We start from the raw sequence: 15,598 nt of genomic DNA, 5'->3' as shown, positions 1-15,598 counted from the left end.
TAATTACAACCGTAGATTTTAATTACAATGTTTCTATGGATTTACCCGAGGTTTCGGAGGGAAGGCATCGGTGTCCTCTTATCTCCGACATATATATATATATATATATATATATATATATATATATATATATATATATATATATATATATATATATATATATATATATATATATATATATATATATATATATATATATATATATATATATATATATATATATATATATATATATATATATATATATATATATATATATATATATATATATATATATATATATATATATATATATATATATATATATATATATATATATATATATATATATATATATATATATATATATATATATATATATATATATATATATATATATATATATATATATATATATATATATATATATATATATATATATATATATATATATATATATATATATATATATATATATATATATATATATATATATATATATATATATATATATATATATATATATATATATATATATATATATATATATATATATATATATATATATATATATATATATATATATATATATATATATATATATATATATATATATATATATATACGTACGTAGCCACAAATCAATTTGAATCACGACAGATAAAATAGGTAGCAATAATGTCTCCACGAACATTAACATAATTTATTGGAATTTACATAAAAGCCAAAGAATGTTTCAATGATACGGCGTTTTGTCGAGTTAGATAAATATGAATCGTGTGTTTGAACAAGTTCGGTCGTGTTTCACGTGACGAAAAAGGAAATCACAAGACAAGATGTCGCTTCGTTGGAAGCAACAAATCGCAATACGAGGAAGGAAATTGGGTGACACCGGGAGGATTACGAGGGATGAGAAATCTGTCGAGAGCGTGAAAGGCTCGCGGTCACCGAGTTTCTCCAGTTCTGTCGCTTTTAACGCCCAGTTCTTCCGCTTCGAGGATAGAAGCTACGAAATGTCGAGGCCATTATCCAAAGATTTTCAAGAATATCCGATGCAACGTCTTGAAATTTACGAGAGCAAGTCTGATAAATTCTTATCTCTGGTCCATTCCTGGCCAATTTTTTAATACCCTCGTAACTTGTAACGACAAATAAAAATATTGGTACAGGCCAATTTTTTTTTGGATAAAATTTTGTGTGAATTTACAAAAAATACGATTCTTCGTTTAATTTTTTTCCCTTATTGTCTCTATATATTTGGAGTTTAAACGCGTTATAAGTACGTTTTGTTTTTTAACATGATTACGTAGAATTCTTATTCTGAATAAATTATTTGTTTCCGCTTCGTAACTGTTTCTAAATTACAGTGCATTTAATCCTGAAATGCACAGTAACATTTTATACTTTTTACGTTTTAAGGAATTTTCAGGATCGGTTAAAAATTAAATTACAGTAATGGTAATACTCAATATTAATGTCAGACGTGAATACTTCACTGTTTTGTATAATAATTTTTTATCTTGGCATCGACCAAGATATTTAATATACAAAGCGTACAGATTAATAAGAATTTTAATTAATCCTTCTTCTATAGTATTCACCGTTCTTTTCGAGCTCGTACCATTTCAAATAGACTTTCGAATAGATTTCAAAGATTTGTCTGTTCAAATAAAACGCGATCTTTTTTATTTCCCTATCAGTCGTCCCGTTACTGTTCCGTTGTTTCCAACAGATTGCAGATTCGTTTAAAAAACATTTGTAACGAAAAACAAACCCACTCGCAGAAATGTTATCCAATATCGCATTTATAACTTTCATAGACATTCTCCTCTCATTGCTATCATTGTAAACAGATCGAAACTTGTTTGAAGACGGAGTCTTGTTTCGGTGGCATCGTTGGGACGACGAGCAGTCTTGCTAGAGAGCTGATCGGCGAAGGAAGTCGCGTCTTACGAGCAGGAAGTGGTGCACGTGTGAGTTAGAGCAAGGGAACCTGTCCTCCCTTTGGCCGAGGATTCGTTATCAAGCCTAGTCACTAGTGTCGCCTGCGTGTGTCTGCTGTGTACCCGCGCCTGTTCCGTAACACCCTCCTATCGACAATAAAGGTACTCCACGCGCGACCGGACGATGGACAACTCCAACACGGAATCGCAATCTCCCGATAGCCCTGTCCGGGAGGACGCCTCGAGCTCGGACTCGGAGTGTGACTCGAGCTCGGATTCGGATTCAGACTCGACATCAGAAGAGACATCCGAACACACGTTGTCGGCACGGGATCGTAAGAGTATCGTGCGCGCACTAAAGCGGTCGCTAGGGAAGAAGAAGAGGAAGAAGAGGAAGAAGAAGAAGAAAGGACACCGGGCAACCTGGGTATCGCTACCGCGCTTCAACCCCGAAGCCACGGACGCAGATCCAGCCGCCTGGTGCACAGCCGTCGGCCTGCTCATGAGGGACCACCCCCTGAAAAACAGCGCACTGTATTCTGCCCTAAACCGTGCCCTAGAGGGTCCGGCAGCGTATTGGCTTACGCAGATAATGAACGGCGAAGAGATCACCTGGCCAGATTTTAAGGAACAATTCACCGCGCACTTCGGTGGCCAAGAAGTAGCAGCCGCGTCGCTAATCAAGGTAGCCGAGGAACTACCGCGGGACGCCGAAACACCAGGGGCGTACGGAAATCGTATCATCACCCTCCTGGGGTCGAAGTGGCGAAATTCAACCAAGGAAGAAATACTCGCCGCTACCGCCCTCCATCTGCTGGGCTTGCGCGACGAACGTTTTAAACGACTAGCGCTCACGAGTGACATCACGTCGGTGAAACAATTTCAAAAGGAAATGAAGCCCTTCCTATACGTGGAGTGGCCAACGCCCCCGCCGTGGAGGTCATCAGCGAGCTCCGGAAGCAAACGAGGCAGGTCACCCACCTCCTGGACCAGGTGTGGCCACTGCGGTATTTACGGACATCCGACATCTGAATGCCGCAAGAGGGCGAAGTGGGAACCGAGGAAGGACCCCCGACGCCTGGAGGAAAGCCGACACGCTGCATCGCTAAAAGCGTTGTGCTTTCGCTGCCACGAGCCGGGACACATCGCGTCTCGCTGTCCATCGCGGCGAGAAGAAAAACATCGCCCCGAGAACGAGCGCGGGGTCGATGTCTGCATGGTGGAAGCCCCGACGGGTAGACTAAGCCAGCAGGCCACACACGAGGACGTGTGAGTGTCAGGATGGCCGAGCTGGAGACGAAAGGACGCCGGGGCCCCTCTGGAACTTCAGGACAACACCCTAACCTTGCAACCTAGAGCCTAATATAGCCATAACGAAACAATCGCAAGTATCCAAACCGATAGCAATCGTACGGCATTAGTGATGGTGAACCTCGGTTCGGGGCGACAGCTCGCCGCTCAACGTAGCCGCGGTCAACGGGACGGGCGCTCCGTCGAACAAAGGTGCGGAGCGGTGCTATGACCCTCATAAAAGGAACTACCCATGGAGGTATCGGACAGTAAAACATGCTAACGGTTCCCTAGAACAATGAATACCTGACGTTGAGGCACGTACACAACACAAGTCCCGGCAGCCTGAGGACCCGCTATAAAACCTGGTTTTTTTCGGCAATTGAGATGTTCTTGCAAACAGACAAGCGGCTTTTGTCCGAAATCAACCAATCGACAGCGAAGTCTTGTTTCAGTGGCTTCGTTGGGACGACGAGCAGTCTTGCTAGAGAGCTGATCGGCGAAGGAAGTCGAGCGCCTTACGAGCAGGGTGCACGTGTGAGTTAGAGCAAGGGAACCTGTCCTTCCGTTGGCCGCGGATTCGTTATCAAGCCTGAGGCCCTCGTCACTAGTGTCACTATCAACAATAAAGGTACCCCACGCCCGACCGGACAATGAAGAACTCCAACGCAGAACCGCTACCTCCCGCGAGCCCTCCCCGGGAGGGCGCCTCGAGCTCGGACTCGGAGTGTGACTTCAGCTCGGATGCGGATTCAGACTCGACATTTATGTCTATTATATCTATACTATACTACTTATATCTATACTATATGTACTTATATCTACAAATATATGTATAAATATATCTATTTAAAAAAATTAAGTTGACTTTTATATATCCCCAATAATATCGCGCGCGTAAAAAGAAACTAATTACATTTAATTCTTTTTTTATAAGTAATTACATTTAATTATTATTTTTTTCAGAACAGAATAGATCTCGTTTGAAATATTTTTTTGACATAATTAATTGTTTCAAAAACACATATTCCAGCTTTCTAAATGATTTATTTTGCGTATTATATGAATTATTCCATCTATAAATAAATTGTTCTCTATACACACAAACACGTACACAGTTTGTTGATTACACGAGTTAATTGTAACATTTTCCCCAATAAGGTGCCAGGTCAGGAAAGATGAGCAGCGAACCAACTTACAAACTCATCTACTTTGATGCCCGTGGTCGTGCCGAGCATATTCGCTACATATTTGCGTATGCCGGCATGAAATATATCGACGAAAGGATACCTGACGAACTCTGGCCCGAATTGAAGGATTGTAAGCATGGGGAATCGATGTTTACTTTCATCGTTCAACTCTCAGATATCTACCATTTACTCAAACTGTTCTATATAGTATAGTATAGTAGAATAGTATAGTATATAGTATATAGTATAATAGTAGAGTATTATATAGTATATAGTATAATAGTAGACCATTTACTCAAACTGTTCTATATAGTATAGTATAGTAGAATAGTATAGTATATAGTATATAGTATAATAGTAGAGTATAGTATATAGTATATAGTTATAATAGTATAATAGTTCTATATAGTATAATAGTATAATAATAATAATCCGTATGAAAGTAAAATTTCATACGGAATAAAGTCGAACTTTTCATTAAGTTTTGCTTCCGTAATATCGTGTTGCAATCTTTAGTGTTTTCAATGAATCGAAGCATTTTGAATATTTTGAGAAAACCGTAAATAGGTGACTTAAAATAGGAATACAAAAATACTTCTACGTTTCTCGTTAATTTAAAAAATTTTTAGGACTTGTCGGAAAAAAAGGATAAAAACTTGAAATCAGTTCGGAAATGAACAAGAACATAGCTAAAAAGTCGAAAGAACGAAGCAGACATAAAATTCGATCTTCCGTTGCGACATTTCTATCGTAAATAGTATAATAAAAGTTTTACGCAGCATAGTCTTCGATATAATCTTATATGTCGCTTGCAGATAGAGAAACAAAAAATCAACGTATGTCTGTAAATCAATCATGTCGGTGTAAAACACGAAATTACGTTCGCAAGAGACATTCGATTTATATTCCTTGCATTTCAATTTTCATTACAAGAACGGTGTACATTTTCTAATATTTTTTCCGTGCCTGGTATTATGCGACGTGAATTTTTTATTCGCAGTTGTAAGTCCACTATCATTGTATAAGGTCTTCCCGCAAAACGATACTGATCGTTCCTCGTACATTCAGTACACCTCATCAGACAGATTCGTCCCTTTCCGTTCATCGTAATCGTAAGAAAAGAAAAAAAGGAGAAAGAAGACATTTCTATATTTCTTTACTAGGCCATGTTAATTAAAACCGAAATGATTTCGATTCATCTATTCACAAGAACGCAACGGCCTCGGAAGCTATGTTGTGATTTCCTACCGATCGTTCCCCACTACATGGTCTTCATATGAGCTATGTTTTTTCTTAGCAATGCCTTATGGACAGCTGCCTGTGCTGGAGATAGACGGGAAACAGGTAGCGCAAAGTCACGCTGTGGGGCGATACTTGGCGAAGAAGTTCAATCTAACAGGAAAGACCGACTACGATGCGATGCAGTGCGACATGCACATCGATTCTCTTGAAGATTTGAAGCAATGTGAGTAACTGATGAGATGACTTTGCATTTGTCTCACCACAGAGACAGACGTTTGAGAATTCATTGTGAAAAGACGAGTACAAACAAGATACGTATGTTTTTCCGTTAAGCGAATGTTACAGCTAGTTTGCAAAAGTCAGTTTTTAGATTATAGAATCGTAGATAGAATTTAGAGGATAGAAAATTTTAGTAGTCACTTTTAGTTTAGTAAAGTAATACATCTCTATTCTCTTTCTTCTTTTCGTTTAAAATATAAAAACATCGGCGTCTTATCGGCGTTGATCGCATAAATATAAATCGAAGGGAATGGAATCGCTCGAAACTCATGCAACTATCCGCAGGTGTTTAAAATCGTGTTTTTACACCGCCAACGTAACGTCACGCCAGTCGAATCGAAAAATTATTACTAGACAGAGAAGGTGAATAAAAAACGAGGTAAATAGGCTACCGATTGAATAATATCATAACGATCGTATCTCTGGTTTATGCTCGTCTTTTATATTTGTTTCAAATGTATAAAATATAATCGTATCGATATCGTCCACGATTAAAGCCATCCATCCGCCATCGACGAGGAACGAACGATTATATTTTATCATTTATGCGAATCTTTTTCTTTTCTTCTTTCTCCATTTACGCCCCTTGCCTTGCTTCGTACCGCCGATGATTCACAATTCGATGCACCTGAACAGCTGGAACATCGCAGATTTTTCCGTACGATAACAAACGTGTTTTGATGGCCTGCTTTAAACCGTGACGATCGCCATGACGTGCATCAATTGTCGAACGATGTAGTGCGATGATACTCCTACGCAACATTTTTTTACGCTGTCTCTTCCTCTATTTTTTCTTCCTGTGTGTTATGAGATGATCAGGAAATACCTGTATAGAAGATGCAAAGAGTCTGTGAAGAATTTACAGATATTTAAGATTATAATAATGATTAAGCAAAAGCTAAGACGCAAAATATTGCTCAAGATGTAATTATGTAATATTTACTCAATTTCTAAAAGACTGTTTATATCTTGTTGTTATTCTTGATATAGAGATAAATATAGTATACTTTATTAAGATCTAGATAAAAGACTTTTTCTCGTTTCTCTTTTCTTACTTAATCACTAAGAGTTATATAACCTTTATTATGAGTTATATAACCTGACCTATCCACAAATGGTTGTTTATATATTGGTACCTTTAATCAAACTTTAATAACAGTACTTTACTCGTCAGAAGTAAATAAAAAAGCTCTAAGTAGAAGCAAGGATTTATTTACCTTCCGTTTCTAATCTCAATTAGCAATGTTGTTCCTCTTGAAAGATTTTCCAACTTTCCAAGACAATTCCCACGCTGGTAATATATATTTACGCTGGTATATATATTTCAAGTATCGTGAACCACACGAACTTGTCGAGGCAATACTGAAAAAAGCAAAGAGAATGAAGAAATTGTAGGAACTATGAGAGGCTTCTTTTACAACTTATTTTCTCTTTGTTTGGGGGGAAAAACACAAATGAACGTAACGGTTGGTTTCATATATGTTTCAGATATAAACATCTATCGCGTTGAGGAGGACCCCGAAAGGAAGCAAGCGAAGAAGATGGAACTTTTGGAGCACACAATACCATATTACATGAATAAATTTGATGAGCTTGTTACCAAAAATGGTGGAAATATCGTTCCTGATGTTGTAAGATATTTTATGCAAATTTAATGTTAAAATTTTTACTCTTTGTGCAAACTGGACCATGTTGTCCATAAAAAATTATTGAAACTTTGTTGAGATAAGACAGCTTTAATTGTTGAGAGCAGCGTGTATCTTTAAAATTCACTCCTGTTAGTTTATTATGTACAAATGAATTTGCCAAGATTTTCAGCTTTTAGATAATTATTCATGTATCTTCCTCATCAAGGAAGTTTGATAGAAATTATTACTATCGTAATCAAAGCAAAGATTAAGATATGTAAAATCATTTCTCTGGATATAACACTCTTTTTTAATGAGTGATAAATGATACCATTCGAAATATCATATATATATATATATATATATATAATATATAATGATACTTATAAGTGTAATCACTTAAGTACAGATATCTGAATTTTTCTCACTGTCACTGACATAGATACGTATTGTAATATCGGAATATATTAAAGGTGTAATTTTGTCCGATTAATTATAATTTATTAATAATGGATTGAAAATATAGATATTAGTTAGACAGAGAAACGATGTTTGATTAACAGGAAAACTAAATGCAACGCTCGTATTTACATCAAATAACTTGACAACTATTTGGTAACTCTCTCTCTCTCTCTCACTAGCAACTCTGACACTCGACGACACTCGCAACTCAATTCTAACGACTCTACGCTTCGACGTCTCGATCAACTCTGACCCTCGCCAATGCATTCCTGCTCGGTCGTGCTCGCTCTTGCTCTCGTCCTCTCTCTCTCTCTCTCACACACACACACACACACTTTTCGGCTCACATACTCTGGCCTCTCGATTGCCACTCCTTGAAATATGAAACCGTACCTTTGTTCTGACGCTGCTTATCTTTTCTCGCGTCACTGTTACTAGGCGCTCTTGGACGTAAACAAACCACAAAAAGACGACGTGTACGCGGTGTTTTCTAATTTCAGCCGATCTCCAATCAAAGCTATTCTACGATATTACGATATACATATATTATTATTATCGTTCTTTAGATTACTTGACCAGTTTATTTCTTTCATCACTGTGTTATTATATAATAATAATAAATAGTCACATTAAATTAATTTAGTATGATTATGTTGTTTAATAATACGTGTTTCATTGCAAAATATTTAGCGATTGAAGGGCTCATAGGAAACATGAAAGTGAAAGAATACTAGAATCTAGAGTTTACGATTTCAATTTCATATTACACAATTCCTGTAAATGTATTTGTAATTATATTTATGCCGAATGTATATATTTATATATATTTATATATATATTTATGCCGAAGAATTGTATTTAATTAAGCTATGAAGTTGTGGAATCGTGAGAAGGATTATTTTTATAGAACTGTCTAATTTCCATTCGACATTGATTCAGGATACACATTGCTCTCTTTTACATAATACCAGTTTTGTCATTTTTAATTAACAAATACCCCCAAAGGTTGAAGTTTCTAAAATTATCCATTAAATTCTGACAATAAAATAAAAATCCAAATTCTTCCTAAAAAGCTAGTGATCTTTAGTTAAGAGTTCGATTTTTCACATTTTTCGAGGTAAAGTAAAAAAATTGTTTGATAGAGGAGGTGCAAAATAAATGTATACAAACATTTTTTCAGACGACATGGGCGGACTTCGTGTTTGTAACGGCCCTTGAAAGTTACGAGCTTATATTTGGGCCATATGCTCTGAATAAGTATCCAGGTCTTCGTGCGTTACAGAAAAAGATTAATAGTATACCAGCTATCGCAGATTGGCTGGCTAGACGACCATTCACAGAATTCTGAACATGTCAAGATTATGTAGATAAAAAGATGACCAGTACACTATATATATACACTGGCATCGCTATCAACAAATATTCAATGTACACGTGTAGTGAAATATAATAGTCCTACTTAAAAACAAATTTTCGTGTCTATATTTGTAGAATGTCATATAGTCTATGTAACCACAATTCACATCAGAGACCAGGCTACACACCACAGACAGGATAGCACCCAGATATCTGCATATCCTTGGCGCACCCTCAATAGTCTTAAGGGCCTTGGCTTTTTTATAGTTAAGGTCCTTCTACTGCCCTCACTTCCTTAACTTCCTCACTTCCATTAAAATTGTCACCCACAAATCCGATAGTCCCGTGTCCTTAGACACACCCACCCCTTTCCTCAGACACAGTATCGTCAACATAAAGATGACAAGAATCCATCTCCATCTATGTTAGATAGTAGTAAACGGAGCAGTCGTTATAATGTTGCTGCAAAGCCTGATACTTTGCCAAAATTTGAAGAAATTGTTTATAATCAAACCAATCGCCAAAATTTGAAGAAATTGTTTATCATCAAACCAGACAATCAAACACAAATAAAATTTTGCGAAGCGCTTTAAAGACGAAATTAATCGAAGACAAGTCTGAAATAATTAATAAACAAAAGGCATCGGAAAATGTAGAAAATAAATTTGCCAAAGAAGAAAAAAGAGGTGTTAAACAAAAATCAATTTCAGATAGTAAAAACGAAAACGATAGTAAAAGATGTAGTAGAAGATTCACAAGAATTATCTAATAAAAGTAAGTTATCAGAAATAAGGATTGCACTTAAGAAAATTGAACATACAAAAATTATTTTACGAAATAAAAAGAATTCATTAGAAAGAGAAAGAGGAGTAAGGGAAAAGAAGAAAATGTACAGACAGAAATTACCGCAAAAAATATACCAGATGATAAATGTGATTTACTTTAGAAAAAAAAAGAGAGAAAAAAAGAAAGAAAGAAAGAAAAAAAAATCAAGTTATAAAGTAAGCGCAAATATGATGTTCTTTGAAAATAAAAGATGAATTTGAAAACGTTAATGCACTTAAATTAAATTTGATTTGGACATATGTAACACAATTTGTATGAACAATGAGGAATCTACGAATCTACGAATTTTGAGCTAAAGTATTGATATATGTATCGATATTTCTGATCGTTGCGATATCTCTAATCAATATAAAGTTCTAATTAAATGTTATCAATTAAACGTTAAAAAACGTTAAAATGTGTATTGAATCGTTCTGATTGTAAAGATGTCAATTGATGTAATGTAATAATAAAGTCGTAATATAATAAAGATGTAATGTAATAAAATAATAAAGATGTAAAGTAATAAGATAATAAAAATAAATGTAAAAATAAAGAAACGAGTAGTTTAACGTTATTTTTCTCACTAACTGCTGGTGGCGGATGAGACTCGTCCACTTCGTCCCAGGACTACCGGTGGACTGGCGGACTCGTCAATAAAGCTACGCCCGGCAGTCCCTGCCTTAGACGTGGAGGGGGTCTTGCTGGGTGTGCTATTTATATCAATAGCCCTCTAGTGTTGGCGGTTGATATTCACAGCTCGACCTGTGGGCGTCCTGTTGATATTGATCCGCCACACCTTAATAGTTTCAATATTACTTTTCTTATATTTTTCTACTACATAGAAAAATACTATTTTAATCGCAATATATTTTATGTAGATATAAAAAAATTTCGTCTGTGGTATAATCTTTCTATTTCATTTATCGACAGAAGTACTTAACTACTGATTGATTATTATGTAATTGAGTATTATGATTGATAAAAATAGAAAATTTCATATAATATCATTGCTAATTTAGTCACCTAAATTAACATTGAAAATAAATAATTTTCTTTTATGCAAATCAATAAAAAACTCTAATAACATAAATTTATATATTTTCTATTTCCCAGCCACCAGTTTTATAGATTTTTCTATCTTCTGTACTACTTTTATCCCTTTTATTTTTTCTTACATGAGATTATTGTAAATTTAATATCATTTGTTCGCAATATTTGTTATTTATCTTTCTTTGAATTTGAAATTTCGCGCCTCAATGTTGTGTGTTGTTGTATATGAATACATACATAATCATTAAAGAATTTATAAACCTTACTAGTTTGTTTTTACTAAGTTTTGTTACAGAAAACATGTTCTCATAAATTTTCAACTTTAATTTATGGAAATTTATTAACTTTAAACTATAAAATCATTCAATGAGTCTTTCCGGATATCCTTATGTAGCCATAATTTCACATTTCAGCGCAGCTCCACCAATAGGATAAGAGTTACGTTGAAGCAACAGGGGGGAGAAGAACATACAGAGATTTAAAGATCAGTTTTGTCTCATTCAATCAGTTACCGTCGACCAACATGGAATTTCCCCGCGATTGTTCCGACTTTGAAGTCTTAAAAGAAAAATTAAGGTAAGTAAGTAAATAGTATATATATAGTATATATATCCTGAGTCAAAGTTTCTCTTTATAAATAATAAACTAGTTTATTATAGTTTAAAAACTATATTTTGTATGTTTTTTCCTTATTCATAATTAAATAATAAATATAAAATACTTCTACAGAAAGCCGACATCCTTCAATTAACCGAACAGCAGATGATTTAAAAATTAGTAGTTGAAAGAAATAAATGTTATTACATGTTCATAATTGATCGATAAATTTAAGTATACAATTAGAAAATGTTTCTTCTTTATTGATAACTAAATAATACAGATAAGATACAAGATATTTGTACGAAAAGTTGGCGCGTTGTTCAATTAAAGGAACAGCAGAGGATTTGAAAATTAGTAGTTGAAAGAAATAAATGTTATCATATGTTCATAATTGATCGATAAATTTAAGTATGCAATTAGAAAATGTTTCTTAAGTTTGGAAAAATATATAATCATGCTGAATGTTTTGTAGTTACGAAAGTTGTATACAAACATGCATTGTACATACGACTAGTAATGGTACTAAATTACTGTTAGAGGGTCTTGGGTGTATAGAACCATATGGTTAAATTAATACTAGAGATAACGAATCGCGCGAATGTAATTAATATTTTGAAATGCGTTGTTTGCATTAATTGATAGTTTTCTTATAAACTTTTTTATAAACAATTTCATTGCTATAGAAAAAAGATAAATGCCGGTAATATGTCTATCCTACTTAAATAGAAAGTGCAATATTTTGTTATAATATTTGGCGCAAGTTTATACATTATTACATCCAAAAATAATATTCTTTTTATATCTAAGCTATATTAAAATATAAAGATACAAATAGCTATGCGAGTAGTTGGTAGTTGATGCTTTTTACTTATATTGTCTTATACTTCATAATTTGTAATAATATAATTCTTGTCATCAATGATTCTTTGTTTTTACTTTGTATATATTATGCTTCCAGCCAGCTGCGGTACTATAAATTGACTCAGTTCCCAATTATGGCATTGGCAGAACCAATCCGTTTTATCTTCAGCTATTCTAGTATTCCATTTGAAGATGAATATATCAGAAAGGACGGCTGGGCAGAAATAAGCGAGTGTAAGCTTAAAATTTAAAGAAATTCTGTTTCTTAAATCTCATCTTTCCTAATTTAACTAAAGTAGCTAAATAAAGTAGAATACAATTATGCAGAGTACAACAGAGATTATTGTTTACTCCCACATTGCTCTATAAGATATGTGGGAGAACAATAAGTATTGTTAAGGAGACAATGCCCTTTGTTTGCTGATAAATTATCAATAAATTAAATTATATCTTTCCAAAACAGATAACAGGAAGCTAGATATTTAAGAAGCAACATAATCTGTTTGTTCGATAGAATCTTTGATTCTGTTAATTGTATGTTTTTAGTGGCTTCTTGTAACATGCTTCCTATGCTCATATTTGATAAAAGGCTGGTTGGTCACGCTACAGCTATTTGCCGTTTCGTAGCCAGACAATATGATTTAGCTGGAAAGACTGACTTGGCAAGTCTTCATATTGATTCCGTTGTTGATACTATTCATGATATTCGTTATAGTAAGTATCCAGTGCTGTTTTGCATAAAACTTATGAGAGTCTTGATAACAGATAGTACATATCTGTTCAGGTATTTATTAGTTGAAATCCGATTTAATATTTGATTTAATCGAACGATACACGTATGTCAACAATACAAAACAAAGGATTAAAAAGGATTGTAATTCTATCTTCAGTATCATTTAAATTTCGCACAACACTGTATTCAAATTAGTATAACATTAGCGAATTTAACTGAAAACAAATTTTCAGTAATTGCCGAGTTCTACTATGAGAAAGACGAGAAGTACAAAGCTAAGAAACGCGCGGCTGCTGAAAAGACGCTGCCGCCCATTTTAGAAAGTTTGGACCAGGATGTGAAGAAGAATGACGGCTACTTCCGCGATGGTACTCTCTCTTGGGCTGATTTAACATTCGTTGCTCTGCTCGATTATTTCAACTTTATGTACAAGAGTAATCTGATCGAGAATTACGAGAATCTGAAGCTGCTGGAGAAAAGGGTCCTCCGTCTGCCCACGATCAGAGACTGGTTTGAGAGACGCCCAGTTAGCGAATACTAAACTTCACGATTGCTTATGGTTTTATAAGTGTTTAGAGATTGCAGTCTTAGTTGCTGTGTTTAGAAAATGAAGAACGAATCGTGTTGATGTTTGTATGGAATATACTGATTGCTTTTAACATTCATTAGTTCCAGTTATTACCGATATTTTTGTCATTTAGATAGGGTTTTCCCTTTAGATTATGTTGCGATAGAGAACTATTATTTGTGTATTCCTACAGAAACATACGAACTATATAAACTGTTGACACGATGTTCTGCTTTTGTAGTATAGAGATAATAATAAAACCATCAAACAATCATTAATTATGTTTTTTATTATATTCATTAAGAATTGAAGATTACCTCCTTGGTGATCTTGATAATATCGTATTTTACAAATGTTGAACAAAAAAAAATGTATGATTATTTTATTCAATACGTTATGAGGGGTGCTTTAAAAAAAATACGAGTTATATATTTCTTTGAAAAAAGCATGATTTTTATCGATACAATAATGTTCTTCTGTTATCGCTTTAAAGTTGAGTACTTCCTTGATTACACGAGAGAACTCGCCTACATCAAACAAGATACGACCGTGTGTAAAGTAATTAATCTGTTTGCTCGTTGCTAGCTACACATAAGGCTTGCGTAAAAAAAAATATGCATTTCAGTTCAGGCGGAGAATTATGTAGGAAGTCATTTTGTCGATCAATAACTTAGTTAATAAAAGATCAAATTTTCATGTACATAAATGTAAGTAACGTTCAAGTATTAATCATTACATACAATTTTTGTATAATTCGATATCTTGGTCACTAACATCTTACAAATGATATATAGATAATATTTATGAGATACATTGGAGCTATCTTTTAGTTAACGCCATTTTTTCTTGTTTTCTCTGTACTTTTACTATTCTTCCAAAGATATCAAAGGATCGATGACTTCAAATTAAACTAGAATTGCTTCGGTATATTGTCAATCAATGGCTATTTGTATTCACATCTATATCAAAGGAAAACCGATTGCAAAATTAATTACCCATGCAACTCCGCAATCTGAAACTATATGTGATCGACCTTGAAGATGAAAAATCTCAATGTTTGAAGTAGTACAAAAAGATGATAATTTAATTTCGCTTTATCAAACTGTACAAAATTTGTATACACATACAGAAAAAAAACGGAGTTCAAACATTAATCAACATGAATTATCGGTTATTATTGCTGAGTAATTATTAGGATTAGAGTTTTGGAGTATCGATCGTATTGAGTTTTAACTATCGGTTTCCGCAATTTATTGTTTTTCTAAATTATGTTTAAATGGTATCAGTTTTTGAATATTTTATAGTTTACACTCCAATATACTGACGTAAGCTATCGAAAATAATTGTAAATTATGCAATATCATTTTTTTATATTTCATAATCTAAATTTCAATCTATTTTTTTGTATTTAACATCCCTTTTTTATTGTTCGTGTTCCGTCTTGTACGTTCTTCAAAAAATCTTAAGCTATTAATTCATGAATGTTATGCTCTATTTCAAAATATAAAACGAGAGAAAGAAGTTAGTAAAATATTCTTAATATTTTATTTTCACCCTACATTGATTTGTATAAGATTGCGCAATCGATA

At 34.1% G+C, this 15,598-nt stretch overlaps 2 protein-coding genes and 1 long non-coding RNA gene across 3 annotated transcripts; 2 read left to right on the top strand and 1 right to left on the bottom strand.

Moving 5' to 3' along the window:
• The first annotated feature begins 4,229 nt into the window (after window positions 1–4,229).
• LOC100747342 (glutathione S-transferase-like) lies at window positions 4,230–9,361 on the top strand. Its single transcript, XM_012390118.3, has 4 exons — window positions 4,230–4,532; window positions 5,700–5,867; window positions 7,412–7,554; window positions 9,194–9,361. The coding sequence occupies exons 1-4, from the start codon at window positions 4,391–4,393 to the stop codon at window positions 9,359–9,361; spliced, it is 621 nt and encodes a 206-aa protein (XP_012245541.1). The 5' UTR covers window positions 4,230–4,390.
• LOC117152146 lies at window positions 6,231–7,438 on the bottom strand. The gene is made up of 2 exons (XR_004462416.1): window positions 6,867–7,438; window positions 6,231–6,771 (listed from the first exon to the last, which is right to left on the bottom strand). It is a non-coding gene; the product is annotated as an uncharacterized LOC117152146 (long non-coding RNA).
• A 2,368-nt stretch (window positions 9,362–11,729) lies between the features above and the next one.
• LOC100750129 (glutathione S-transferase) lies at window positions 11,730–14,287 on the top strand. The gene is made up of 3 exons (XM_033322905.1): window positions 11,730–11,823; window positions 12,810–13,422; window positions 13,675–14,287. The coding sequence occupies exons 2-3, from the start codon at window positions 13,245–13,247 to the stop codon at window positions 13,980–13,982; spliced, it is 486 nt and encodes a 161-aa protein (XP_033178796.1). The 5' UTR covers window positions 11,730–11,823; window positions 12,810–13,244; the 3' UTR covers window positions 13,983–14,287.
• Window positions 14,288–15,598: the final 1,311 nt, after the last annotated feature.

The sequence above is a fragment of the Bombus impatiens genome, unplaced genomic scaffold (genome assembly GCF_000188095.3).
Source record: "Bombus impatiens unplaced genomic scaffold, BIMP_2.2 scf_0724, whole genome shotgun sequence".
Taxonomy (NCBI): Eukaryota; Metazoa; Arthropoda; class Insecta; order Hymenoptera; family Apidae; genus Bombus; species Bombus impatiens.
This window is presented reverse-complemented; position numbering and strand designations above follow the sequence as displayed.